Source organism: Acartia tonsa, chromosome 4 (genome assembly GCF_053477335.1).
Source record: "Acartia tonsa isolate MP-2025a chromosome 4, ASM5347733v1, whole genome shotgun sequence".
Taxonomy (NCBI): Eukaryota; Metazoa; Arthropoda; class Copepoda; order Calanoida; family Acartiidae; genus Acartia; species Acartia tonsa.
In genome coordinates, this window is record NC_137263.1 from 18698057 (window position 1) to 18724898 (window position 26842).

Consider the following 26842-nt stretch of genomic DNA (forward strand, 5'->3'; position numbering starts at 1 on the left):
TGGACAAAATTACCTCAACTATAGTTTACAATAAGTTTTTGAAACGCTTGGACACTTTAATTAATGAACCAACTAATCAAATTTCAGTAAATATCCCCAAAGTTTTTAAGCCAACTAGTGAGAAAACGTTATCATAATACTTTAAGGACTAGTGTAATAAACATTCTTAAGTATGATATTTTTTGCATCAAACTTTTAAGCAATTAGTATTGTCACAGTATTTTTCTTGATTATTATTTGTCTGCTTATGAGCTGAGCTTTAATGAAGGTTGTCATTCTTGTCCTAACTACATTTACACTAAAATGCACATGTTTATGTTAGGTTAAAATTTTACATTCGCAAATTAAAGATCATTAACATTTCATAATCATAATTCATAATACAAACATAAGAGGGCATCAATCTTTAAATCACTTTTACATTTTAAAAAAATGTTTAAACAAAATTACAGTAAAATTTAATCCTTATAATAAAGTAACAGGATCTGTATGTCTATGTGTGTGTGTGTGTGTGTGTTTGTCTGTACCGAAGGATATCGCTATTCCTTTACAATGTAGTTTCTCATATGTCTTGGGAAGGTTTATAGCTATTTTGGAAGAAGGTACTGCCACCCTCCCAATAGAAATAACAAACAAAAACATAGACCATAACTAGCGCCGCATATCGGCCTACTAGATATTTTTGGTAAACAACTGATCTTGACATTGATTAAAAAGTAATCATTTTACGTGCTTTAAAAGTTCTTTAATTTGCGATACAGATTAATTACAAGTATAACAACATCCGTAAAAGCGAAGCTCGATAGTCAGAGAAAGGACAGACCAGCAATTACTCTTGTAGAGTGCCAGAACTTAATAAATAAAACAATAATTTGAAGTCGAAACAAAATTGTACCTAATTTTTTGCAAATTCAGAAATACAGGATACAGTAAAAGAACATACTTTCATTTTTAGGATTTGATCATAGAGATGCCTCGCTTATAATATTGTTGCTTGTTGTCCTAGGATTCATTATTACAAAAACGATTATAGAGTTGCTACGCTTCCTAAATCGCACCTTATTGTTATATGAATCATCATGCAAAGTTTGAAATGGATAGGACTATTCTAATATGTCTAAATTAACGAAAAAAGCTAACCTTTACGAACAGACAGACCGACCATAATTATAGAAAAGCTTCGCTTTAAAAACTGAATTAATTAATAATTGATGGTATCTATGGGTTTATTTAAGCATAAAAATATAAACAGTAGAAAGCTGAACTTGACTAGTGGTCAGTTCACAATATTAATTTACAAAAACTTAACAATTTAATAAAAAAAAAAACTATTAGCTTTATTATAACTGTTATTTCAAACGTGATCTATGTATTTCATTTAATTTTTTATGTACTGTTTTACTAGTCCCAAAAGTTTTATAATAACGTTTTCTTATTCGATGTTTTAACAGTTTTGGGGCCTTTTTTTAAATTGTAATTGGTTGGATCATTAAGTTGAGTGACCAAATTTTTTCAACCACCAATTTTAATTTTATGTATCATCATATGGGATGTATATCATTTTATCGGCCATTGTCTTATCACTTTAGATCGCTAGAGCCTTCAACAAAGGTCAATAAATATATTTTGACGTATATACAATTTTAGTGGTAAAAAATAGGTTGGAGTGAAATTAATCTTTACATTTTACAGATATTGCAAAACGATTTCACGTTCGAATATATAATTTAACAACATGGTCTTCAGGCCAGCTGCTTTCCTCACTTTATTAGGTATATTTAATTGCGAAGCTACTATATTTTTGAAATGTTCGTCCGTCTGTCCCCTAGAAATGGTACGGGAAAAGATATAAGGCTGAACTTTTGATGATGATTCCTATAGCAATGAGTACACAGCAAAAAAAAAATTTAAATTTATAATTATGCTATTACATTCTTTAATATATTTAGTTAAACTACATATTAATATCATTACATATTTAAACAATCCTTATAAAAAAGTAACAGGATGTTTGTTTGTCTGTATCTTAAGATCTCGCTAACCGTTCAACCGATATGGTTCTCTATTACATGGTAGCTTTTTATAGGTCCTAGGGGGGTTTAAAACCCTAGAAAAAATTACCCTCGCAAAATTACTTTTTTCTAAAATCTAAAAAAAAAATTGGGTTATCGAATTCAAACCCACCCCCCCCCCCCCTCCCTCCTCTAGTGTCCATAGAGGCTTCTAGGGACGTAACTGCTAGTCATTTAACCAAACCATAACTCTTCCCGCAGGTTTGGTTGGTTTTGTTGCTTGTGCTCGGAAGCATGAGAATCCTTCCTGTTGGCAACATTTTGGAGAATGCCTGGACAGGTAGGTGTTAGGGGTGTGCACAAGATTTCTTTATAATAGGATCTCCGGCATTCGCTCCTCCCAACTCACTTCTATTTTGTTTATAAGAAAATTTCCATTGATTCTTCTTTATGCTAGTAAGAATAAAAATTTGAAACGCCGACTTTCTTTTATTTATCTTTGAATGATGGGAAATTTAAGTAGCATACGTATCAGGCGAGGCTGCCTTCCATAACACTTTATCGTCAGGTCCAACAACCAAGGATATTTAAGGGGAACCATTCTCTCCTTTTCTGTACAAACAATCTGAAAATTAGATTGGGAACACTCAATAGACAACCAACTCTTTGATTTCACGACCTTTGTCTGAAATAATAACCTTGTATGGTAATAAATTGTGCCTATTTTGGGCCAAGGGATTCCCCTTACTCTTAATGCAATAGCAGCAACAGGAATCTTATTTAACATCTTTAGTTAAAACTTGGTGTTGAGCGGATACCCTTCGTGTTAAACCATGATCGCAGGTTGCCGCATACCTTTATTTATATACTAAACTTATGATAATTTTTCTGAATTTTATTTTAGAAATGAACCACCACTGGACGTGGCTAACCGTGTCAAGCCAAGAGAAAACAGAAATGTCGTCAAAACAATCCAAAATATTTTTTCATTGGAACAATGTCTCAGGTAAAAACTCATAGAATAAATATCTTTGTCATGGAGGGAGGGGCATTTAGGCTATTTATAACAATAGTCCCCAAAGTTTATTATGACGATTGCTTATTGGTTGGCTTAACAACTTTGGGGACTTTTATATAATTTCGATTGGTTAGTTCATTAAGTTGAGTGTCTAAACGATTCAACCACCAATTGTTATCTAAAGAAGGGGTAATTTTTGCGTATTATCATTGGGGATGTACATCAATTTATCGGCCATTGTCTTATACCTTTAGATCCCTGTATTCCTGTGCAGCCAAACGGCTGCAGAACAGTTATTGTCTGCACAACAATAAAAGCGGAATATAAAGACCTAAAATATAAAGTATTAATATTTCCAACTTCTCATTGATCTGCAGATAATAACTTTGCTGCAAGTCGTTTGGCCGCTAGCTACAATCAAAGCTATTTTGCATAAGCCTACAATGATAGTTGGTAAGGATCCATTAATATAATTAAATAGCATTGCTTGATAAAACAAAAATAATTCTATAATATAAAATACCCCAACCAAATAAAGAAACTAAGGTTTTAATGATTGATTTCTGTTAGGGATAAGGGTTCAAATAAAACAATATGTTTTTCCTTTAAAAAAATCCCCCTGAATAATCATTATTAATTTTACCTAGTGAATGTGAGAAAGAGGCAGAATGTCAATATTACACTCTATACAGGAACAAAATAATAAATTTAAAAAACTTAATATATAATTTAGATTTCATTTAATAACAAAACAATTTTTTGTAGGAAGTCCTGATTAATTATAAACGTTTTAATTGATTAATTTAAATGAGTAAATTAATTTAAATTTGTTTTGATGTAATTCCTTTGAGTCTTTTTCATATAAACAGGGATGATAACATTCATAAAAGCGATGCATACAATCCTTATTCTAAAAAATCAGATGAAAAGGATAATTATTTCACACAAAAAGTTGTTGTCAAAAAAGTAAAAATATCAGCATGTTTCAAATGGACGTACGGTCTTTCTGATAACGATTACCTAACTGTTACAGGAATCATCAGGCAAAGTTTGAAATACATAAGACAATTATAACATGTCTAAATTAACGCAAATTACCAAAATATCTCACCAACCAATTAAAGTTCTCCTTTAATATTCGTTTGGGAAAGGTCTAAATCTGTTTTGTGGGATTGTGTATACCCTTGTTTGAAATTTAACCCCCCCCCCCAAAAAAAAAAAAAACACCTATGTACTTTACATATTATATACCTAGGGTTTCAGTTATTTTAACTTTACTGTTTTTTAAATGGCCTTTAAGCTAGAGAATTTATTTTGCAACAGCAAGGACGTGCTGAAGGATTGTTACCTGGTTGGTTTTAACCTGGGCACCACCTGCCAGAGACTTGCCAATGCCTGTGTTCTGTACAGGGAGTGTACTCAGTTTGATACCCGCTGTGGAAAGGTACTTTTTATTGTATTCAAATTATAGTTTCTCTCTATATTTTTTATTTCAGCTTTTTTTTTACAATTAATCTTGCATTTTTTGCGCATAAAATTTTTTTTGCAGCTACAAATTATTCATACTTTTTACATTATTAGGCATGCCCAACTGGTAGAAGATTGGTCCAAGACTTTTCACTTGACTACTATACTGTCCTTGCAGGGGGTACTCTAGATGAAAGATACAAGGTGAGATTATTATTCTAGAAAATATCTCTAGATCACTTTATAGTTCTAGTAAGGTGTACTCTAGATGAAAGTTTTAAGATGAGATTATTATTCTAGAATATATCATTAGATCACTATATAGTTCTAGTAAGGGGTACTCTAGATGAAAGTTATAAGATGAGATTATTATTCTAGAATATATCTCTAGATTTATATTTAGTTCTAGAAGGGGGTACTCTAGATTAAAGATATAGGGTGAGATTATTATTCTAGAATATATCTCTAGATTTTTATTTAGTTCTAGAAGGGAGTACTCTAGATGATAAATATAAGGTAAGATTATTTTATTCTAGAATATATCTCTAGATTTCTATTTAGCTCTAGAAGAGAGTACTCTAGATGAGATATATAAGGTGAGATAATTATTCTAGAATATATCTCTAGATTTATATATAGTTCTAGAAGTGAATACTCTAAATGAGAGATATAAGGTGAGATTATTATTCTAGAACATATCTCTAGATTTAAATATAGATCTAGAAGGGAGGGAATACTCTACATAAGAGATAAAGGGTGATTTAATCTAAAATAAATATTATGATCATAAATACCATATGTTACCACATAATTTCATTATCCTTGTTTCTAGTATGCTGACAAAGGGGAGGTACTTGACAATACTGGTAAATCTTGTGGTCAGTACGATTTTGGATTTCCAACTAAGAATTCCGAGGGAGCTGCAGGAGTTCATGTCAAGAAAGGAAATAATAACCAACAAGGTGAGTTTTGTTTGTTTTCTTTGTGTTTCAGTTTTGTAATTGGCCAATGGTAAATTGTATTTTTGCCTATCATTGGTCATTTTTTATTGGACACTATACGCTATTTCGGTTTCTGCTATTTATACATTTTAATACATACTAAATGATATCAGTTAAATTCAAAGTTTGTGCAATAAATGTCTAAGTATAGATGTATAACTAACCCAGACAACTACCTTTTCCAAATGATGGGGAGCATTTTCGTCTGCAAGCAAATTGGCTGTGTTTATATTTCCGACGCTATTGGCTGATATTCAAAGACTCAATTGAAAGTCTAGAGTTAAATTGATTCCTTTTTTGAGATTACACCTAAACCTAAATATGTCTGATATAGATTTATTTTATAAATTAAGTCAGACCTTTTGAAAATAAATTTTTAAACATTAAATAGAATGTTCTTTGATTTAGATTATCTGTTGATGTGTGGAGGGTATAATAAGGATGATGGCTACAGAACAGCATGCGAGGGAATGGCTAGGGGCGCAGGTACAATTCGTAATAAGACGTTTATCATATCAAATTAAATTTAATTTACCCAGGTCATGGCTTCGAAAGCGATTAATATCAGTTGGATTATAACGAGTTCTCAGCCATACTAAAAAATAAGATATAGCTTCGTATAACAGACAATTTTCCAAGAAAATTAAAATAAAAACTATAAAATTAAAACCTTGTTTTGTTAGCCCTGGCCTTTGGCCTCTCGGGACTAAGAAGTCTGTTTTAAATCTGATAATTTTTTATTTTAAAATCAGCGAAAAAAAATGCATATTTCATATGAAGCCTAAGGCTGACTTACATCAGTGACTTATAAAGTAGCTTCACTATTAATATAACTAAAATGATTTAAGACTGGGCAGACAGAACCGAAACTCTGGCAGTGGGTCGAGCTTTTCATTCAATGGTTGCTATCAAAGACAAGGCCTTTACCTTTGGAGGTAAAAATATGTTAACTTTTTGTTTTTTAAGGTAAAGATTCCTGCTGGATTGCATAGTTTCTTAGCGATAATTTTTATATCTTTTCTGTAATTTGTAGAAAGTTATTTAGATTGAAAGATAATTTGATAATCCTGTGCAATATCCGTTAGTCTGGTGCAACATCCAATTAACAATATATCGATTATTTTAAGGTTATAATGATGTGGCTGGTATGCTAGATTCTATAGAAGTTTATGATGGCACCGCATGGGCTGAATCAACTGTCAAATTAACTTCTCCAAGGTGAAAGATCCCCAAAAAAATAGCATAAAACCTGATCGGAAAAAATACCAAGATTTTCTATCCCTTTTGGCCTGTTGAGAGATCTTTCCGAACATACATACATATATTATACAAAAAATATTATATTTCTAAATTTATTGTCCCTATATATAGTTTGTGTGTGTTTAGCTAAACGCTGAACCAATATGGTTCTCCTTTGCAGTGAAGCTTCTTATATGTCCAGGAAAAGTATGTAACTATTCTAGGGGTTGGTACCTCCACCCTCCCAAAAAAATAATACTTAACTAATTCAGATCTCATACCTGTGCCGTATATATCAAATCAAATGGAAAGGTAAAATTTATTACATGTAAAAATTTGTATTTAAATTTAACTATAGCAAAGCTGCATTACAGTATGGATTTGAAACCGATTAATATCCACTGTATTAGAATAAGTTTCCAGGCATACTGAAAAATAATTTAGAGCATCGTATTACAAACAATTTTCCACAAATATCAAATAAAAATCATAAAATTAATATCAGTTTGGTTTTAATCTGATAATTCTAATATCCGCGGAAAGCTGTCTATAATACGACGCTATAAATAACTATTACAGGATAGTATTTATGTTCTTGGTGGATGGGACAATACTCTGGATTATATTCCGGATATTATCAAATATGATTGGGATGGAACTGATTTAGTTGAAGACACAACTTTCAGGTAAACAAATGGGAGCAGAGCTCGGCAGCCGCGCGTCAGCCGCGTTTAAGCCATAGTGAAATTGATATTTTATAACTTTAAATTTTACCTGAATGTCTTATCCTCTTCGTAATTTTAACAGGTAATCCATCTTTTCGGAAATTCTTTTTTTTGCACACATGCTGGTTTAAATTTGAGGCTTATGCGCGGCAAAGGCAGGGCTGCTGAGCCCTGAAGGAGAATTTTCCATATTCTTTCACTAATAAAGCTGGTATAACAATTTATTGATAGAGTTGTCTACCTACGTAAATACCTTTCCAGTATAGCTTTGAAACCGATTAATATCAGCTCAATCAGAACCGGTTCTCAGCCATACTTAAAATCATCGTATTACAGACAATTTTATAACCCCTCCCAACTCATCTCAATTTTTTGAGAGGTCTATCACGCCTAAAATATTTTCGCTTTTCACCAAAAAAATCTTAGACGCCCTTTCACTGTACTATAACAATGATTCTTAAAATATTAGTTTTATATTTTGTTACTTATTTTTTTTAACAATCTTAGACGATTTCATTTCATCTACAGTGGTTTTTAAATATTGTTTATATGCAAATAATTAAAATACATACAAAAAAAATGATATATGTATGTTTAAGTGTTGAACTTCCACCTGACAGAGAGGGGGTGAGTGCTGGTAGGTCTGATATGGCTTGTTCACACTACAGGTAATAAGGGAAGGAGTACTGGTAGGTCTGATATGCAGCTTGTTCAGTGTTCACACTACAAGTGATGCAAAAAAATCACGCAACCTTCAAGTTTTAAACGGGAAAAAAATCTCGAAACCTCTTTTAAAAACATGCTCGCCTATTTTGTAGATGGGAAGGTTGGAATGATGGAATCATGATTGTGGGTGGCTACAGAGCCTCTGGAGCCTGGCTGAATACTGCCTGGTTTCTGGACCTCACAATAGCTTTCAATGCCTCAGATTCTACCTTTCCATGGATACGTCTTTATGATATTTCTCAGGTTAGAAAATTATCTTTTCAACTTTTTAAATTTATATTTAAGTATCAAATTTTTAATTAAATTTTCCCGTATTCATTCGAATCCGGTGGATAGGAACCGGTTCTCATCCATACGAAAAAACTATGTCTAGCATCGTATTATATCCAGCTTTCTACGAATATAGAAATGTACAATCATAAGATTAAAACCAGTTTTTTTTAGCCGGTGCCTCCGGCACCTCGGGGCTAAAAAAACTAGTTTTAATATCATAATTGTACTTTCTATATCCGCGGAAAGCCGTTTATAATACGATGCGAGAAATAACTATTCCAGCATGGCTACGAAATCGATTAATATCCGCTGGATTAGAAACGGTTCACAGCCATACTAAAAAATCGTGTATGGCATCTTATCATTTACAATTTTTCACGAATATTAAAATAAAAAATCATAGAATCAAAACCAGTTTTGTTAGCCTGAACCTTCGGTCCCTTGGGAGTAACAAAACTGGTTTAAATCATATAATTGTTTATTTTACTATCTGCGGGAAGCTGTCTATAATACGATGTAATTCTTTTGGCAGAATTTTGATGGAGGAAGACATTACCATGGAATTTCTTATAAAGGTTTTTGTTATTTCTAAATTGTATTTAAACAAAATATTATTTATATCGGAAAAGGTACATTGAAAATAGGTACATTGAAAGGTACATTGAAATAATTATAAAAAAATATTAATTAGGATTGATTTTGTCAATTAATTGGTTTTTAGAGATACCTAAAAGTATATAACTTGTGTTTTTTTGGAACAATTAATAACCCTTTAGATTTTTACAAGATAAAGTTTAAGATCATATTTTTTACCAAAAGTTAAAATTGTCGTCTATTTGGGTTTCTAACTCCTTTAATGGTCAGTTCATTCATCCAATATAAGAATTGGGGATTGGGCAAAGTAGAGGATAGCCAGCTACAAGAATCACTTTAAGAGTACATGAAAATCTGGTGTAACATCAAATTAATAATAGATCCATTAATCCAGGTACACAGCCCATGATTGTCGGCGGTTGGAACAACCTGAACATGCAGAGCCTGCTCATGTTTGACGAGTGCAAGGGGGACGACCTGACCAGGGCGGGCAAGTGGGTCTTCGACAGGAGGAAGGCCATGTCCAAGGGCAGGGAGAAGTTTGTCACAATATCTGCTCCTAGCTATATGATACCAACCAATAAGAGGTAAGACAATGGATCATAAATATGTACTTCCCCAATGATGATAAACAAAATTACCCCTTCCTTAAAAATACCTAATTGAAAACTTTGGACCACATAACTTTTAACCAACAAATCAAATTTGATACAACAGTTTTTGAGCCAACGAAGGAGATAACGTAGTTATAAATTTTGACTTATTTTACGATTTATTGTTGGCTACCTCTAAAAGTCCAGGCTCGGCAACGGCGCCTCAGCCGCGCATAAGACTCAAATTTAAACTCGCTAGTAAGATTAAAAATTGTTTTCCGAATGGATGGATTGTCTGTTAAGGAACAGGTCTAGACATCCGGATGAATTTTAATTTTATAATATTGCGATTTCACTGAGGCTTTCACAACACGGCTGACGCGCGGCTGCCGAGCCCTGTGTAAAACCATGTCATATAATGGCTGATTTGATGTAAAACGCCTATACTTACTAATATTTTTTTTTATTTTTAGATGTTTGTAAAATGTGTTAGAAGTAGCTACAGAACTTAACAGAATGATGGCATACAACAATTTTACAATGTTTCAAAATTTTGTCCCATAAATAAGAAATAAAATTCTTAACTTTACTTGTTATTCGTTCTTAAATTTGTCAACAAAATATAATATTCATTAGTAGCAAAACCTTTATTAGTGAGTTATAGAGCAGCTGTTCAGTGGCTATAAAAAGAGAGTTAGAACAGGAAATCTTGATATATGTATATGCAATTATTATTATATATGTATTCCAGCAGATATTAATCGGTGTCGAAGCATATTGGTAAAAGAAAGATAATTTTGGGGTTAGGGGTAGTTACACTTCTTTTGTCTACAAATGAAGAATAATTACCTAAACCCTGAAAGGCATTACAAATTTAAATATATAAAAGCTTTCAGAAAAAGGATATTATGATACGGGGGAAATTAACGTCAATTTAGCTTGCTAATATAGACATCATTTATTGGCCATTTCGTTCAACCATTAGGACAGAAGGGGATGGGTAAAGGGGGTGGTTGAGGGGTATTGTGAGTGTAGCTAGCTGCGAGCATCACATTATCAGCGTACATAAAAATCTGGTGCAACATCCAACTAATAATATAACGATAAACATAAAGAAGCGTATAGAACTAAGATGATGAAATTGATATGCCTCAAATGTTGTCACAAATATTTGTTGTCATCTGGTTATCTTTGTCACTTGATACATCAACTAAAGTGTTCTTTTAATATGACAGTTTAATTAATTAGCAAAGTTTACGCAAGGTTCTCCATTTTAGGGAAGCTTTGTATGTCTCCCAGGGTTGTTTTAGTTATTCATAAAAGTAAAGTCGTGGAATGGTTTTTGGTTGTTTTTAAATTTTTTCTTTTCAAAAACAGCTCTAATCGATGCTAGGTGAGAAGCAACTTCATTACATTATTGAAATTGATATGTAATTTACTTTACTAATCTACATATTTCATTATGTTTAAGATAATAATAAGTACGCCTGGTGTTGGGTTGGAGAAATTGAAACAAGGACTTCCAGACAAAGGATTGAAAATCAAATGGTCAATTTGTGTGCTTGATTTAATTCTATAAGTTTCTGATCTTAAAAAATATTTAAAACATATACATATTCAACATAAATTTTTTGCTCTGAATTCATTTTAAATTGCTATTTTAAAATTTGTGTAAATGTTAAATAAACATGCATGAAAGATAGAAAATGGACAAATTATATGTGGATATATCAACAAAGAAAATTTGTCGTCAATTTAGCCGTCTAATATGGACCTCATTTATTGATTAGTTTGTTCATCCAATATGAGGTGAGTTAATGGGGTAAAGTGGGTTATTTTAGCCAGCTGCAACCATCACTTTATCAGAGCATATAAAAATCTAGGGTAACATCCAAGTAATAATAAATCCATTGATGGAGAGTGACTTATTACACATGTAATGACACACAACAATAACCATAAATTCCCCGTGAAAATTATCATTAAATGTCTATGTAGATCAAAAGGTGTAAAAAGGCCAACTTTAAAAGTTACTGTTTTAGTTGAATAAAATATGAAAGTATAGCTACAATTTTGACTATAGTTAACTATATACTTGAGGGGGTGGGTTTTTTTTAATTTAAGAATTTTTTTGGTGGGGGGGAGGGACGTTAATAATGGTACCTACTTGCAAATTGCCTTTACCCAAAACAGACGCAACTCATTACCATGCAAAGTGAGGATCTCCTAACAAAGATTGTGCAACCAAAGGGTTATTTATCTGCGAAGTACTGTACCACGAGTATGAGAGTCTAGCCTCTGATTTGGCAAGATGACTGTTAGTGTTCAGGCCAAGTGCAACTCACCCATACATAAAAAGGACAAAAGGAACTTCAGAAAAAAAAGCAGAATTAGTAGGGATTTTTTGCCGGGAAGCTGATAGGTTAGAGCCTTGACTCAAACCCATAATATCTGAAGACCCACCGTAAAGGCCACCAGATAATGGTCGTTTAATTAAAGGATTAGTTGTCTGAAATCTAATACCTCTAAATCAGGGTTCGGAAGCCGCGCCTCAGCCGCGCATAAGCCTCAGTTTTAAACCTGCTTATGAGCAGAAAAAGAAATTTCAGAAAGAAGGATTGTCTGCTAAAGAGCAGTTTTATACATCCAGCTGAATTTTATAGTGATAAAATGAAGATTTCACTGAGGCTTACACGCGGCTTACGCGCGGCTTCCGAACCCTGCTCTAAATTGCCAGAATAGTCATTTATCGCATCGTATTATAGACAGCTTTCTGCGGATGTTATAAAGAAAAATTATAGGAACCGTTTCCAGTCCTGCGGATATTATGCAGTTTCGAAGCCATATTGAAAAACACGTTCCGGTATAAAATGTACGAAACTAATGGTCCTTGGACGAACGTCGTGGGAGGGAAATAAAAGGTTATTTATCGCATCGTATTATAAACAGCTTTCCCCAGATATTAAAATAAAAATTATAAAGTAAAACCAGTTTGGTTAGCCCCGAAGGCCCGGGATAACAAAACAGGTATTAATTTTATAATTTGTATTTTAATATTCGTGGAAAATATTCTAAAATTAGAGTAGCATTTTCTCATACTAAAGAGAGGATAATAAAAAAGAAGCTTTATGGCAAATATTTATATAATTAAATGTCAAGTATTACAGGGATAAGACAATGGCCGATAAATTAATGTGCATCCCAAATGACGATACTCAACATCACACTTTTCTGTAGAGTACATTTACTAGTTAAAACGTTTAAACACTCAACTTAATAAAACCAATCAATCAAAATTCAATAAAAATCCCCAAAGTTGTAAAGCCAATGAATATAAAAACGTCATTATAAAAGTTTGGGGACTATGTCCCCTCTCTCCATGGAAGTATTAAGTGTGGGAACAAGCTGCCACAACAAACACAAAACACTTACTTAACAAAGTATTCGGCTTATATTATCTTATTAATTAGATGGGTTTATACAATTTATGCGCATTATTTGAAGTGAGACTATTCTACATTCCCCAAGTCCGTCCGTTTGGATAAATAGATTATAACTTTCCTGCATGAAAATTGTGAAAAATAGCTCTATTGAATTGAAAATATGATTCCCTGAACAATAAAGCACAATACTATAAGCGTAGATTATCTTTCACCACAGTAAAAAAAATATCCTTAAATTTTACTCTATTTCAAAACAAATGTACAATAACCTTTTTTGTTAAATTTCTAGGGAATATTCTTTTACTGTACAATAAAAGCGTTCTCACTCTTATTGCTGTTTGTTTATCTCTTATTTGTCAAGCTTCGCTTTCTTTGTGTTGTCATTCTTGTTTTATAGATACTTGTATGAATATACATTAAGATATATAAGTTTTCCGGAATTTAAAGTTAGGGGGAGATTTGAAATCTGCATCAAATTTTGAGGATTTTTTTTATAAAATTCGTTTTTTCTATAATTCTTTATCTAAAAGCGGAAATGCAATTTAAGTTAATTAATTTTGGCATCTGTGATTGGTGGATTTAAAAAATCTGCGCTCTGATTGGATGGCGTACATCATTCAACCAATTAGAGCGCAGGTAGTTTAAAATCCACCTATCCTATTGTTCAAAATTAATTAACTTAAAATTCCGGAAAACTTATATATCTTAATGTATACATTTAAATTAAATTTCCCTCCCTAGCATTCTTTAAAATTTTATGTCATAATGAAAAAATGTAAAGATTTAGGGGGGAATAATTTCTGTATCATCATTTTTTTAAAAGATTTCACGCATTAGAAAATATTATTTAGATATTAGGTTAAAGCCTTTTTTATTACATTTTATCAATGGATGTAGAAAATGCATGGATATTATGACATGGGAAAAATTCCGTCAATTTAGGCTACTAACATGGAACTCGTTTATTGGTCAGTTCGTTTATCCAGTAGTAGAGGAGGGGGTAGGGGTAAAGAGTGTGGTAAGGGATTATTGTTATTTCAGCCCGCTATGTAATTGAATTTAACTTAATAAGAGAACATCTGGTGTAAGATTTATAAATTCATTGTTTTATCTATTTCTTGTATATACGTGGATGTACTGTTAGGGGAAAAATTTCGTCAATTCAGGACCAGGTTGCTAACATGGACATCATTTATTGGCCAGTTCGTTCGTCCAGTAGGAGAGGAGGGGCTGGATGTTTGGAACGTTATTTTAGCCAGCTACAAGATTTACTTTATTAGAAGTGTGCCCTTTTTTATGGTTCGATAAGTTTCTTTTTTTAATGTAATTTTTTATCATTTCTTTCAGAGTTAAATTTGCATACACAGGTGTGAAAAAAAGTATTTACCAGGGGATTTAAATGAAATAATGTTTAATGTCTAAGTGTATATACATCTATTTCAAGCACATAATGTGATGTAATAAATGTAATAGTATCCATATATTTTTTTAAGGCGAAGCTACTCTACAAGGTAACTATTACAATTTTTACACTTTTCTTGTAACATAAAATCATTGATAGAAAAGTTGGATTAGAACCGGTTCTCAGCTTTACTGAAAAATCATGTATAGCATCCAGTAACAAACAATTTTTCAGAAATATTGAAACAAAAATCATAAAATTAATACTTGTTTTGCCTCTAGAGGCTAACAAAATTGGTTTTAATCTTATTTTTTTCATTTTAAAACTTAGGAAAGCTGTCTATAATACAATGTAATAAATATCTATTTTATGTTTCTTAAAATGCTTTTGTAGTATTAATCGTACCCGTCCTTGTTGTTCCTGAGAAAAAAAAAGTATTAAATGTTTGCCAAGACATATTCACACACCAAGATTTAAACATACTCAAAACATATATGTTGCTTTGTCAAATTACACAGTGAACCAATATGGATGTAGAATTTACGTGGATATTATGACATGGGGAAAAATTGTCGTCAATTTAGCTAGCTAACATGGCCCTTCTTTATTGGTCAGTTCGTTTATTCAAAAGGAGGGAAAGGAGTGGAAGAAAGGAATCGCTATTTTAGTCCGCTACGTGTTTCACTTTATTAGAGAACACGAAAATCTGGTGTAAGATCCAAGTAATAATGTAAATATTTCAGATTGAAATCCTTAATTTTTTCGGAAGGAGGGTATCCCACACTCAATTATAGCTTTAGGCGACCACTGGACTAGTGAGAGGCATAACATTGCCAGACATCGTACTACTTTGTATTACACTATGTTGAACTTTGTCCATCAATAGCCCAATGTGCAAGAGAGCAAAAAATGATGAAAAATGATAAAATTTCTGACTAATTTCTTTTTCTATGCTTCCTGTAAACAATTTAAATTATAACTTTTTAAAAAAGCTTTTAAAATTCTTTCTTTAAGCAGTCAACAGAAGCATTGCAATAGATAAACAATAAATAAATCGACGTTTTATAACTTTAAGATAACTTTCCGCGGATATGAAAATAAAAAATCATAAGATTAAAACAAGTTTTGTTAGCCTCGTTGGACCGAAGACTCGGGCTAACAAAGCTGGTATTAATCTTATGATTTTTATTTCAATATTCATCGAAAATTATCTGTAATACGATACGATACATAACTTTTCAGTATGTCTGAGAACCAGTTCTAATCTAGCAGATATTAATTGGTTTCGAAGCCATATTGGAAAAAGTTTTATTATTTTATGTTCTAATTATTAAGATTTTTTTTTTGAGACAAAATCTTTGTTATTAAAAATCTTTATTTGAATAGAATAATTTGAATTGTTCACTAGTTCTGAAGTATTAGATAATGAATTTTAATAATGAAACAATTTTAATTTCCTAGCGGCCACTTCCCTAGAGGCCTCTAGGAACACTTTAGGAAAGGGTTATAAACCTTCCCTGGACCTATAAGAAGTTTTACAATAAGATATGGGTATCCTATGGTACATACAGACACACAGAATGACAGTTAGACGTCCTGTTACTTTCTTATCAGGATTGCAGAATGAAACTTTACCTAGATATTTGACTCTCTATGACATCAGTAAAAGTGAAATTTCAGAAGAATCCTCCAAAGTACCTGATGTACTCCCCTTCCCCCGGATTACAAAAAAGGTATGGGAGGTGAGGTTAGGTGCAAATCTAATGCGCTTTAGCTATTTGAATGAGTTATTGATATTTTGTGTCCTTTGTGATTTTGTCGAGACAATGGATTCATTATTACTTGGATCTTACACCCGATTTGTATTGTCCTCTAATAAAGTGAAACTTATAGCGGGCTAAAACAACGAACTCTCCCTACCCCCCTTTACCCCATTCCCCCCTCTCCTACTGAATAAACGAACTGACCAACAAATGGCAGGGGAAATAGCAACCTAAATTTACGTCATTTCTTCCTCTTTCATAATATCCACGTACTACATCCATTGTCAAGACTTTCATTGAACTCACTATTTAAAGAAAATTAAACTGAGCTAGGGGTGTTTTTGTGGTCTACTAATTCTTAAAGGGATCCTACTAATTCACTCAGAATCTAAAGGTCATTGGTTCAGGAATTATGAACCTTTGATCCATTAGTGCAATTTTTAACGACATTGCGGTCAATTTAAGTTCAATTTTACAAGAACTTTCACCCACATTTTTGAAAGAGAAGCTTTTCTATAAATTAAGTCTTTAACTGACTCCAAATGTGTACGGGATGTTAATTTTAGTATGAGCATTTTTTATGTTTTGTTTAGCTGTTATTAATGTTTTCCTACGAGTTGCTCACCCCAACCTCCTTTCTCTGAAAACAAGGACAAACGGACATTAACACTTGTATAGTGTCTGAACTGAATAATCAGAATATAAAAGTATCGAAAGGGTCGAAGCAAAATTGTAAGTAATTTTTTTGAAAAACTGCCTGATACAGGATAATGTTTATTTTTATACTTATACTATTGTTCTTTGTTGTCTCAGGAATCAATGTACCAAAAATCAGATCAAACGGATAATTAGATCACATAAAAATTTGTTGTTAAAAAAGTAGAAAAATCAACATGTTTAAAATGGACGTACGGACATTCTGGTAATGATTATAGAGTTGCTACGCTTTCTAAATCATACCTAACTACTACAGGGATCACCATGCAAAATTTGAAATCGATAGGACAATTCTAACATGCCTTAATTAACGAATAAAAGCTATCTATTTCGGACGGACGGGCGGGCCGACCCTAATTATAGAAAAGCTTCGCTTTTAAAAAGCACCTAGCATCCTCAATTATTTGTCAAAACTTAAATTTCTATGTATTTCCCTATTAATAAGCAACAAGGATCACAACACGGGAACAAACGAACAATGACAATTGTAAATAAGCAGAAAATCTATTCATATTCGTTTATGTAAAATTTGTGTTGGTTAATGTAAATGTTCTCCTATTGGTTAAAGAAAAACTACGCTTCCTAAAATGTATCTTGCGCTTACAGGAATCTTCCTACGAGATCTGAAATCGATAGGGCAACTTTAACATGGTTCAATCAATTTGCGATTTAAACAATTCGCTGTGTCGAACAAACGAGCAGCCCCTGAATAAAATAAAGCTTTGCTTTTGATAATAATAAAAGTTACACATTAAAAATTTAGATTTTTTTCCATAAATCATTTAAACAACATCTTTATTTATAAAATTTCACCTTTTATTTTGTAAAACTTAACCTAAATCAACTTTTCTTTTGATTTATATCTTGACGGCGTCATTATATCATAAAAGTTAATGGACTTCTTGGAAGTTTTAACAAAAACATTTGAAGAGTCGCATACTCATTGTGGCTTTAAAATATTAGAAATAGTAAATTCTATTATGACAGATATTTAAAAATATTAGTAGGGTGAAGATGGGGAGGGGTGAGGGGGGTGAGGGGAGGGGAGCGGGTGGTGAGAGGGGAGTATGGAATTTGTCTATATATTACATGTAATTTGAGGTGTCACTTTTTAATGAACTCATTCAGTTACACTTTTTCAAATAAATTAGATTACACTTGGGAGATACAACTTAATCTATTCATATTAGGAATTAGATTTTTTAGTATTAACAAGAGGTATCAGACAATGGCCGATTAATTTATGTACATCCCAAATGATAATACACAAAGTTAAGATTTAAGTTAGTTGTACACTCAACTTAATGTACCAACCAATTAAAATTTGATAACTTTAATATGAAAACTTAGGGAACCATATTTTCCAATTTTCCCTCCTTCCCTACCTTATATATCCATATAAATTATATCCAAAAATGTCGCAGCAAAAAAAAGAAATTAACAAAGATTTAAATCCATATAAGGTAAATTTCCTATTTTGTATTAATAATAAAAAAAGATATATTGTAAACAATTAAAAATTGTGAAAAAATTACTAATTGTCATATTGTTGTGTTTTGAATTATATAATAACTAGCGGCTTCGCCCCTAGCCTCTAGGGGCTTTGCCCCAAGAGGTTTTATCAAACTAATTTTTCGTGTTTGAGATTTAACAAAAAAATAAAAAAAATATAATTTTTTTTGAGGGGGGGGGTATTTTTCATTTTTTTTGGGGGGGGGGTTAGGGGTGTCCCACCCCCCAAGAAAATAGTTATAAACCTTCCCAGAACATATGAGAAGCTACCCTGTAAAGGAGAACCCGATCGGTTCAGCGGTTAGCGAGATCCTTCGCTACAAACAAATAGACATACAAACAAACATCGTTCTACTTTGTATTATAGATTATGATTAAAAATTAAAAAACTTATATAATAAGATTCTTTAAATTCTTCCTTGAATATGTACAGTTATTTTTCTAAGTAAAAAGTCAATTATAAAGAAGTTTCACGGATAAAACTTATTTCACGATTGATTTTTATTAATTATTCTATTTGAAATATCCAAAAAATGAATCATTAAAAAGAATTATTCAATATCAAACATACAGTTTTTCATCATTACGTAAATTAAAACAAATTAATTTTCATATAAATTTTAAAATCCATATTTGAGGAGAAAAGTTTAAGTCTCAATATATAATAAACAGTTTCTTTGCCCTTTGCCTCTAGGGTGAAAAGAGCTAACCTTTACACGGACGTACGGAATGACCAACCGAAAATGATTATAGAAAAACTTCGCTTTTAAGAACCATGGGAATTTTCTAAATTTATTATTATTTTTTAAACGTTAAGTGATAAACAATAAAAAAATAAATTGGGACTGAAATTTGATATAAGGTTAAAAGGTTCTTCAAAACACACTTTTTCTTCATACTTTTCTTTGTGAACTTTTTTGAAATTATATCACATAATTTTTTTTTAAACTGATTAAAAGGCCAAAATATCAAAAGGAATCAGGCAGGTGGAATTTTAGTAACTTTTCTGTGGAAAATTTCTACATATAAACGAATGCGAGACACAGGTTTTGTTCACGGATTAAACTGAATGTTTAAGGTGATGCAGAAGCTAATGATATTACAGATAGTTGCCAGAGGAGAGATAAAGAAAATATTTTATTGACCCTAGAGGGGCAAAAGGCCCGGGCAAAAATAATAGTTATTTCTCGCATCGTATTATAAACGGCTTTCTGCGGATATAGAATGTACAATTATGAGATTAAAACTAGTTTTTTTTAGGCCCGAGGTGACGCAGTCACCGGCTAAAAAAACTAGTTTTAATCTTATGATTGTACATTTCTATATTCGTAGAAAGCTGGATATAATACGATGCTAGACATAGTTTTTACGTATGAATGAGAACCGGTTCCTATCTACCGGATTCGAATGAATACGAGAATAGTTATTTATCATATTTTCGTAATATTGTGAATGCTAGAAAGGATATTAAAATTATTTCAACAATTTTGGTCATGTGATCAAAATTTGAATTTTCCTTCTACTATTGCCCCCTCTGGGGGCGAAGTAGGTGGAAATTAAAATTTTGTCACTTGACCTTAATATTGGTGAAATAATTTTTAATGACCTTTCTTGTATAAGCAATATTAATAAAATATGATACTTGGTTTTGTCTCATTCTCTATCTTTTTCTTAAATTCAAAAAAGTCTATCAAAAAATTTACATCATCTAAGGGTGAACAATAAATATCTCTGTCTATTTTTCTCTATATTTCTTTCCCCTCCCCCCTCCCTCACTTTTCTGTCTATTTCCTTCTCTCTCTCCTCCTCTTTTGTACGTTCATTTATACAATAGAGATAACCTAGAGACAGCACAAGGGAATTTTGTTAACATTATGTATCAGCTATAAATTGTTGATTATCTTAGGTTAAAGCTTTCCTTGGGTGAAATATTTGAAGAAAATATTTCTTCCATCATATAATGTAAAGCGTATGACACAACATATAATAAGTTAGTTATAAATAATTTAATTTCTTATAATAAAGTTATCTTTCTAAAAATTATATCATTGCAAATTTAGTTGCAAATAATGTTGCCTATAGGGCTGTATTTCATATACAACAAAAAGTGAACAAAGGTTTCTTTTTAAGAAAAAAATGGGGTCAGATTGACCATCTATGTCTAATGTTTATACCCACATCAAATATTAAATTATAACAATGTACAGTAGAGTGGATCAATTTTGGACATTGAATTTGTAATCAATATCTACAGTTTAAACGTCATATAAGAAACCTAAATATAAAAAATTGATTTTGTCCTTGAGGGGAAATGGGGGGAAGGTGTTTCCATGCATTAAAAATTTTAGAAGTTTATTCTGGAGGTGCAACTTTTTTTCTTTCAAAGCATTGCTTTATGCATCTTTTTGAATTTGTCTTGTTGATTAATATAAGAATATCAAATTGGTTTTAAAAAATATTCATCCAAGCATGAAAAATCTTAAATTAAATGTAAAATCTCTTGGTTTTTAAATTTATTTATGGATTTTTCTTGCTAGGATCAATAGTTTTAAAAACAGATTTTTTATTCTTATTCTACTCTTCAAGACAAAATTGGGAAGGTGCATAAAGCTATACTTTGAAAGAAAAATAATTGCCCCCCCCCAAAAAAAAAAAAAAAAATTCTCCCCACAAGTGTCTTTCTAAAAGTTTACATGCATCAGCGAGCCTCCCCATTATTCAAAATATTTTCTTTTCATTTTTTGGTCTCTTATATGATGTTCAGACAGAAAGTGTATGTAGCACATTTAAAATTAGAAAATCATTGAAAATCAAGCCACTCTAATGTACAGCATTTATTTCTTCAATTCCACAGTACAAAATTATTCCTGTATTTAAATTTAACATATCATATAGGAAAAAATATTCTTGTATTTAAAATTAAAAATCATGTTGGAATTTTTTTTACAATTTTTAAATTTTTTAATAATGTACAGCAAATTATTTCCTTTTTATCTCAAGTTTTGAAATTTATAAGATAGTTAGAATAAATTACAGAAATAATGAAAGATTTAAAGAAGAGAGCGTCAGGGGGGGGGGTCGAGGGGGTTTCCCCCCTCAGGAGAGGGGGGGTTGAGGGGGGTCTCCCCCCTCAGAAAAAGCTTGGGCTTAGATCTTCAACAAATAAAGAAAACAAAATTATTTTAAAAATTTCTTTTTTATGTTAAATATTATTATTTTTGTGACACTTGATTTTGAATGACAAAAAATGTTGAAATAAATATTACCCACGTATGAAATGTTAAATTAGAAATCAATAATGATGTTGGAAAATTTATTCTCATTTTATACTCTGAAAAAAGGAATTGACAAAAAATAATAATTTTTATTCCAAACTTTTAAAACAGCATGCCTATTTCTTATTGGTTGACACTCGAATTAAAGTAAAATAATGAATATTATTTCAAGACCAGAAATAAATTTGAAATAAATAATTTTCTTTCCCCTATATTTTTTATTCCAAAATGCCAAGAATTAATTTTAAAATAAAATAATTTTCTTTCCAATATTTTTATTCCTTTTTCTTATTGGACGTCATTTTGTGTCCAATGAGAGACTAGTGTTTAAATATTTTAAAGCTTATTACAGCATTTATTTTGAATATGATAATAGCAACATTCTCACATTAAATGTGATAAAACATATTAAAACTATTTTCATTTTCTCCTTTTTGCGATAATAAAGAATTGTAAAATGCCCAAATTTACAAAAAGATTTAACCATTACGAACGTATGAACGGACCGACCCTAATTATAGAAAAGCTTTGCTTTTAAAAAATGCCACAGTCACATAAACTTATTGATAAAGTGTGTGGGAAACAAACTAATTAAATTTACAACAATTACTGAGCCCAAATTTATTGCTTTCTTGGAGAAAAAAATTATGAAATAGGCTCAAATTCAATGTGTGATTGTGGCTTTTTTTGAAAACAATATCATATTTAAAATTGCAACATTTTGGTACCAAAAATTATTTATTAAGAAATAGATAGGTATAAAGAAAGGTTAACTTATTCATTGGATAGGCATATCTATTAAGAAGTTATAAAATGTAATACACAATATTTTAAAGATAAATTACACATTTTATTATAAATACAGCTATGACAATGAAATGATAGTTGACAAATCAAAGCTTCCTCGAAAATGAGACACTGATCAATCCAACATTTTTAGACAGTGAATAACTTAAAACAAAAAAATAATATATCCTATTGTAAATTTTTGTCTGTAGCTTAAGATTTTGAAAACTTCTGAAACAGTTGAGTTCTGCATTTAGGGAAGCTTCACCTATGTATATGGGTGGTTTTCGGCTATTTTATTTATGGATCTATATTTTAGATGGTTTTTGCTTATTTTTCTGCTCTTCCATACTTTTCAAATACAGAGTTCCTAAATGCTAGGGGCACAGTTGCTAGTCTGTAGTATATCAAAGAATAATTCTTGTTGATTTGAGAATGTAGCGTCGCTTGCCTTGAGTATAAAATTTCCCAACTTTATCAAGCATTATTAACATGTGAAAACTAAATACCATAATTCTTATTTGATCAGTTTACAATTTTAATTAATAAATATATTTTTTTCATAATTCATTTTTTCAAAAGCGGGGCTTTCTTCAAATAATGTTAGTACGTCACGAGTGGAACACATTTAAAAAAAAAATAAAATCTCTGTATAACTATCTAATTGTGCATAAATGTTTTAGAAAACAATGTTTAATTTTATTTAATCAACACGAGCATCTTTAGTCACTACGACCTTTTTTAAATTTTAACTTCGTGGAAAATAAGATTTTAGTGTAGTTTCTTTTGGGTTAATTGTATTTTTTTGTTTGCATTTTCGCAGCCTATGTAATACAAAAATTACAGATCCTTATTAAATCTTGAACTCTTAGTTCTAGATTTGGTCATTTGAGAGCTTCGTTTTTATGGATGTTGTCATTCTTGTCTTTGTGGGAATATTTATGTAATATTAATACAAGTTATTTATCTCATTGTATTATCCGCGAATATTAAAATTCAAAATTACTAACATATCTGGTATTGATTTTATGATTTTTATTTTGATTTAATTGTCTCTAATACGATAATTTTTCAGTATGGCTGAGAGACGGTTCTAATCCAGCGGATTTTAATCGGTTTCGAAGCCAATGCGACTAATTGTAGCCAAATCATTATGCGAACAAAATTAAAAAATTAACCTTTTTCCTACCAAAATCTGTTCACAATTTCAACAATACCATGGTCAAGTTGTTCTTCCTATGCTATCCTATTGGCTGATTTAGAGAATATGTCACTTGATTACCTCTATTTGTTATCTATATAAGAGAGAATAAATTTTTGAAGTTAGCAACTTTTATCTTGATTAAGAATGTACAAACAAACATATATAAACATACAAATATAAAGTATTATATGTTATAGGTTTATAATTCAGATACTCAAACTTGTTTCTATTTACTCATTTCTTATTCAGAGTTTAATAGACATTAGTATAATTGTCAACACATTTTTTCTCAAATCCAAAAATCAACCATTTTCTAATTTATATTAGATGTTGTAAAATAGAATAAATTTTAATATTTAACAATGTTTTTAAAAATTTAAAAAGTATAGAATTTTTTTGTTTTGGTAGATTTTTTACTTTATTTTGGTCAACTTTTAAGATAAATATCAATGAACCCAATTTCTTGTATGCCAACTCAGGGAGGGAGGGGACAATGGGCTGTTTATTAATCTGGTCCCCAAAGTTTTGAAGTAACGTTTTCTTAATCGTTGGCTGAACAACTTTGGTGAATTTTATTGAATTTTGATTGGTTGGTTTATTTAGCTGAGTGTCCAAATATTTCAACCACTAATTGTAATCTATATAAGGGATAATTTTGTGTATCATTATTGGGATGTAAATAAATTTATCGCCAATTGTCTTATCCCTTTAGGTCCCTGATGCCAACTAAACTTTTATCTACATTCCAGTTCAGTTTTACTTCTGTCCTACATACTTAACTCATTTTAGAAATTTATATATGTATAATGACGGTTATATTTTGGTAAATAAACTATCTAAATTGTAAATATAAATAAAATTTCCAAAAGTGATTAGAAAGGCCTAATGTAAAGTTTTTAAAGTTAATAATATGGATAAAACCCTTATATAAAGAAGTAAGGTTTTTTTGTCTAAAACTTAAGATCTCATTAACTACTGAACCAGTTTGATACTGGTTTTAGGCTATTATGTTTTTAGATATAAGACTTGGGATAGTTTAAACTAATTTTTTAGTCCCTATATTACCTTATATACTAGATGCGTAACCGCTAAGTTATAACACTAGTGGCTTCGTCCCAAGAGAAGATTAGGATAAACCACCTCATTTAATATTCATACACTTTTTGTAATCTTATTTACTATTGTAATTTTAAAACAACAAAAATACCTATATGAAAGTAACGGGATGTAGGTGTGTGTGAGTGTGCCTGTCTGTGTGTCTCGCTAACCGATGAACCTATGTATATTGTTTCCTTACCAATGTAGCTTCTCAGGTCCTGGGAAGGTTTATAACTTTTTTGGAAAGGTAACATTACCCACCCAAAATAAATCGCCCCTAGAAGAAAACAAATTTAGTTTTTCTTTTAAAAACTAAAATTAGATATTGGGAGAGTGGTTTCTAGAGGCATCTAGGGGCGTGGCCGCTAGTAAATAATATATTAATAAATAGAAAAAATACACAAATACTTTCATATTTTATTGCAGAAAATATGCAAAAACTAGCGAGGTAAGTAATATTTTTAATATTTATACAATTATACCTCTAAAACGTTACCTGGTGACCTTGATGACCTCGGGTTCTAGACCTCTCCACGCACCTTGACCCATATACTTCGCGTCTTATAATTGCGGTGTTAAGCGTTCATATGATTGAAAGTTAACCTTAATGGACGATTCAATTTCTAGTAAAAATAAACATACTCTGTATATTAAATAATTAGTTGAAAAATTTGGATGCTGCTAGCTCAAAGCAACCAAGTCAGTAAAATATCAGTCTTGGACTTTCAAACTTATATCCTCTTTACCCCATCACCTCCCCTCCTACTGGATCAACGAACTGACCAACAAGCTGAATTTACGACAAATTTTCCCCAGTCAATATATCCACATATATCCTATATCCATTCATAAAATTTAGGGTGAGGAGCGTAGCTGCATGGAGTGGTTGTTCTATAACAAGTAGATGTCAGAGCACAGTAGCTAACCCAGCTCTGCGCAACGACGAACATCCTGTCAAGTATGAAGGACCTGATTATAACACCACTAAAGTCATTAGGTAATATTATGAAACAAAAAGTATTTTTTTGGTAGCGAAGCTTCTCTTTAATTCAAGATATCCGTCTGTTGGCTACTACTAATATCATTGTTGATGTTTAGAAAAGAAAACCTTTCCCCAGCTATGTCGACATACTACAGTGAACCTTTACTTATTCACCAGGTAATAAATAATTTCCCTTGCTATGTCACCATTCTACAGTGAACCTTTACTTATTCATGAAGTAATAAATAATTTCTCCTGCAATATCGACATATTACAATGAACCTTTACTTATTCACCAGGTAATAAATAATTTCCCCTGCTATGTAACCATTCTATAGTAAACCTTTACTTATTCATGAAGTAATAAATAATTTCTCCTGCAATATCGACATATTACAATGAACCTTTACTTATTCACCAGGTAATAAATAATTTCCCCTGCTATGTAACCATTCTACAGTGAACCTTTACTTATTCATGAAGTAATAAATAATTTCTCCTGCAATATCGACATATTACAATGAACCTTTACTTATTCACCAGGTAATAAATAATTTCCCCTGCTATGTAACCATACTACAGTGAACCTTTACTTATTCCCCAGATAATAAATAATTTCCCCTGCTATGTCAACATACTACAGTGAACCTTTACTTATTCCCCAGGTAATAAATAATTTCCCCTGCTATGTCAACATACTACAGTGAACCTTTACTTATTCCCCAGGTAATAAATAATTTCCCCTGCTATGTTGACATACTATGGTGAACCTTTACTTATTCACCAGGTAACAAATAATTTCATCAGCTATGTCGACATACTACAGGGAACCTTTACTTATTCACCCAGTAATGAATAATTTCCCCAGCTATTTCGACATACTACAGTGAACCTTTACTTATTCACCAGGAAATAAATAATTTATTCTGCTATGTTGACATACTACAGAGAACCTTTACTTATTCACCAGGTAATAAATAATTTCCCTTGCTATGTCAACATACTACAGTGA

General features: G+C 31.3%; 2 protein-coding genes across 3 annotated transcripts in view; both read left to right on the forward strand.

Annotated features, from left to right (window-relative positions):
• Window positions 1-26842, forward strand: part of LOC145318024 (alanine--glyoxylate aminotransferase 2, mitochondrial) — a 125281-nt gene that overhangs the window by 92985 nt on the left and 5454 nt on the right. The window contains exons 2-4 of one of the 2 annotated variants that reach the window (XM_080159336.1): window positions 25273-25296; window positions 25708-25845; window positions 25947-26007. In XM_080159336.1, coding sequence (XP_080015462.1) covers window positions 25280-25296; window positions 25708-25845; window positions 25947-26007 — 216 coding nt within the window. In that variant the 5' untranslated portion in view covers window positions 25273-25279. Of the gene's footprint in view, window positions 1-25272; window positions 25297-25707; window positions 25846-25946; window positions 26008-26746; window positions 26801-26842 lie in introns of those variants that run through there. The other variant, XM_080159337.1, reaches the window with a different exon arrangement.
• LOC145318260 (uncharacterized) lies at window positions 1691-10237 on the forward strand. Its single transcript, XM_080159582.1, has 17 exons — window positions 1691-1772; window positions 2274-2352; window positions 2917-3018; window positions 3678-3718; window positions 4350-4474; window positions 4612-4701; window positions 5330-5459; window positions 5907-5984; window positions 6347-6433; window positions 6626-6716; window positions 7010-7049; window positions 7317-7423; window positions 8062-8130; window positions 8281-8431; window positions 8994-9036; window positions 9450-9642; window positions 10122-10237. Exons 1-17 carry the CDS (start codon window positions 1736-1738, stop codon window positions 10129-10131), a joined length of 1473 nt encoding a protein of 490 aa, XP_080015708.1. The 5' UTR covers window positions 1691-1735; the 3' UTR covers window positions 10132-10237.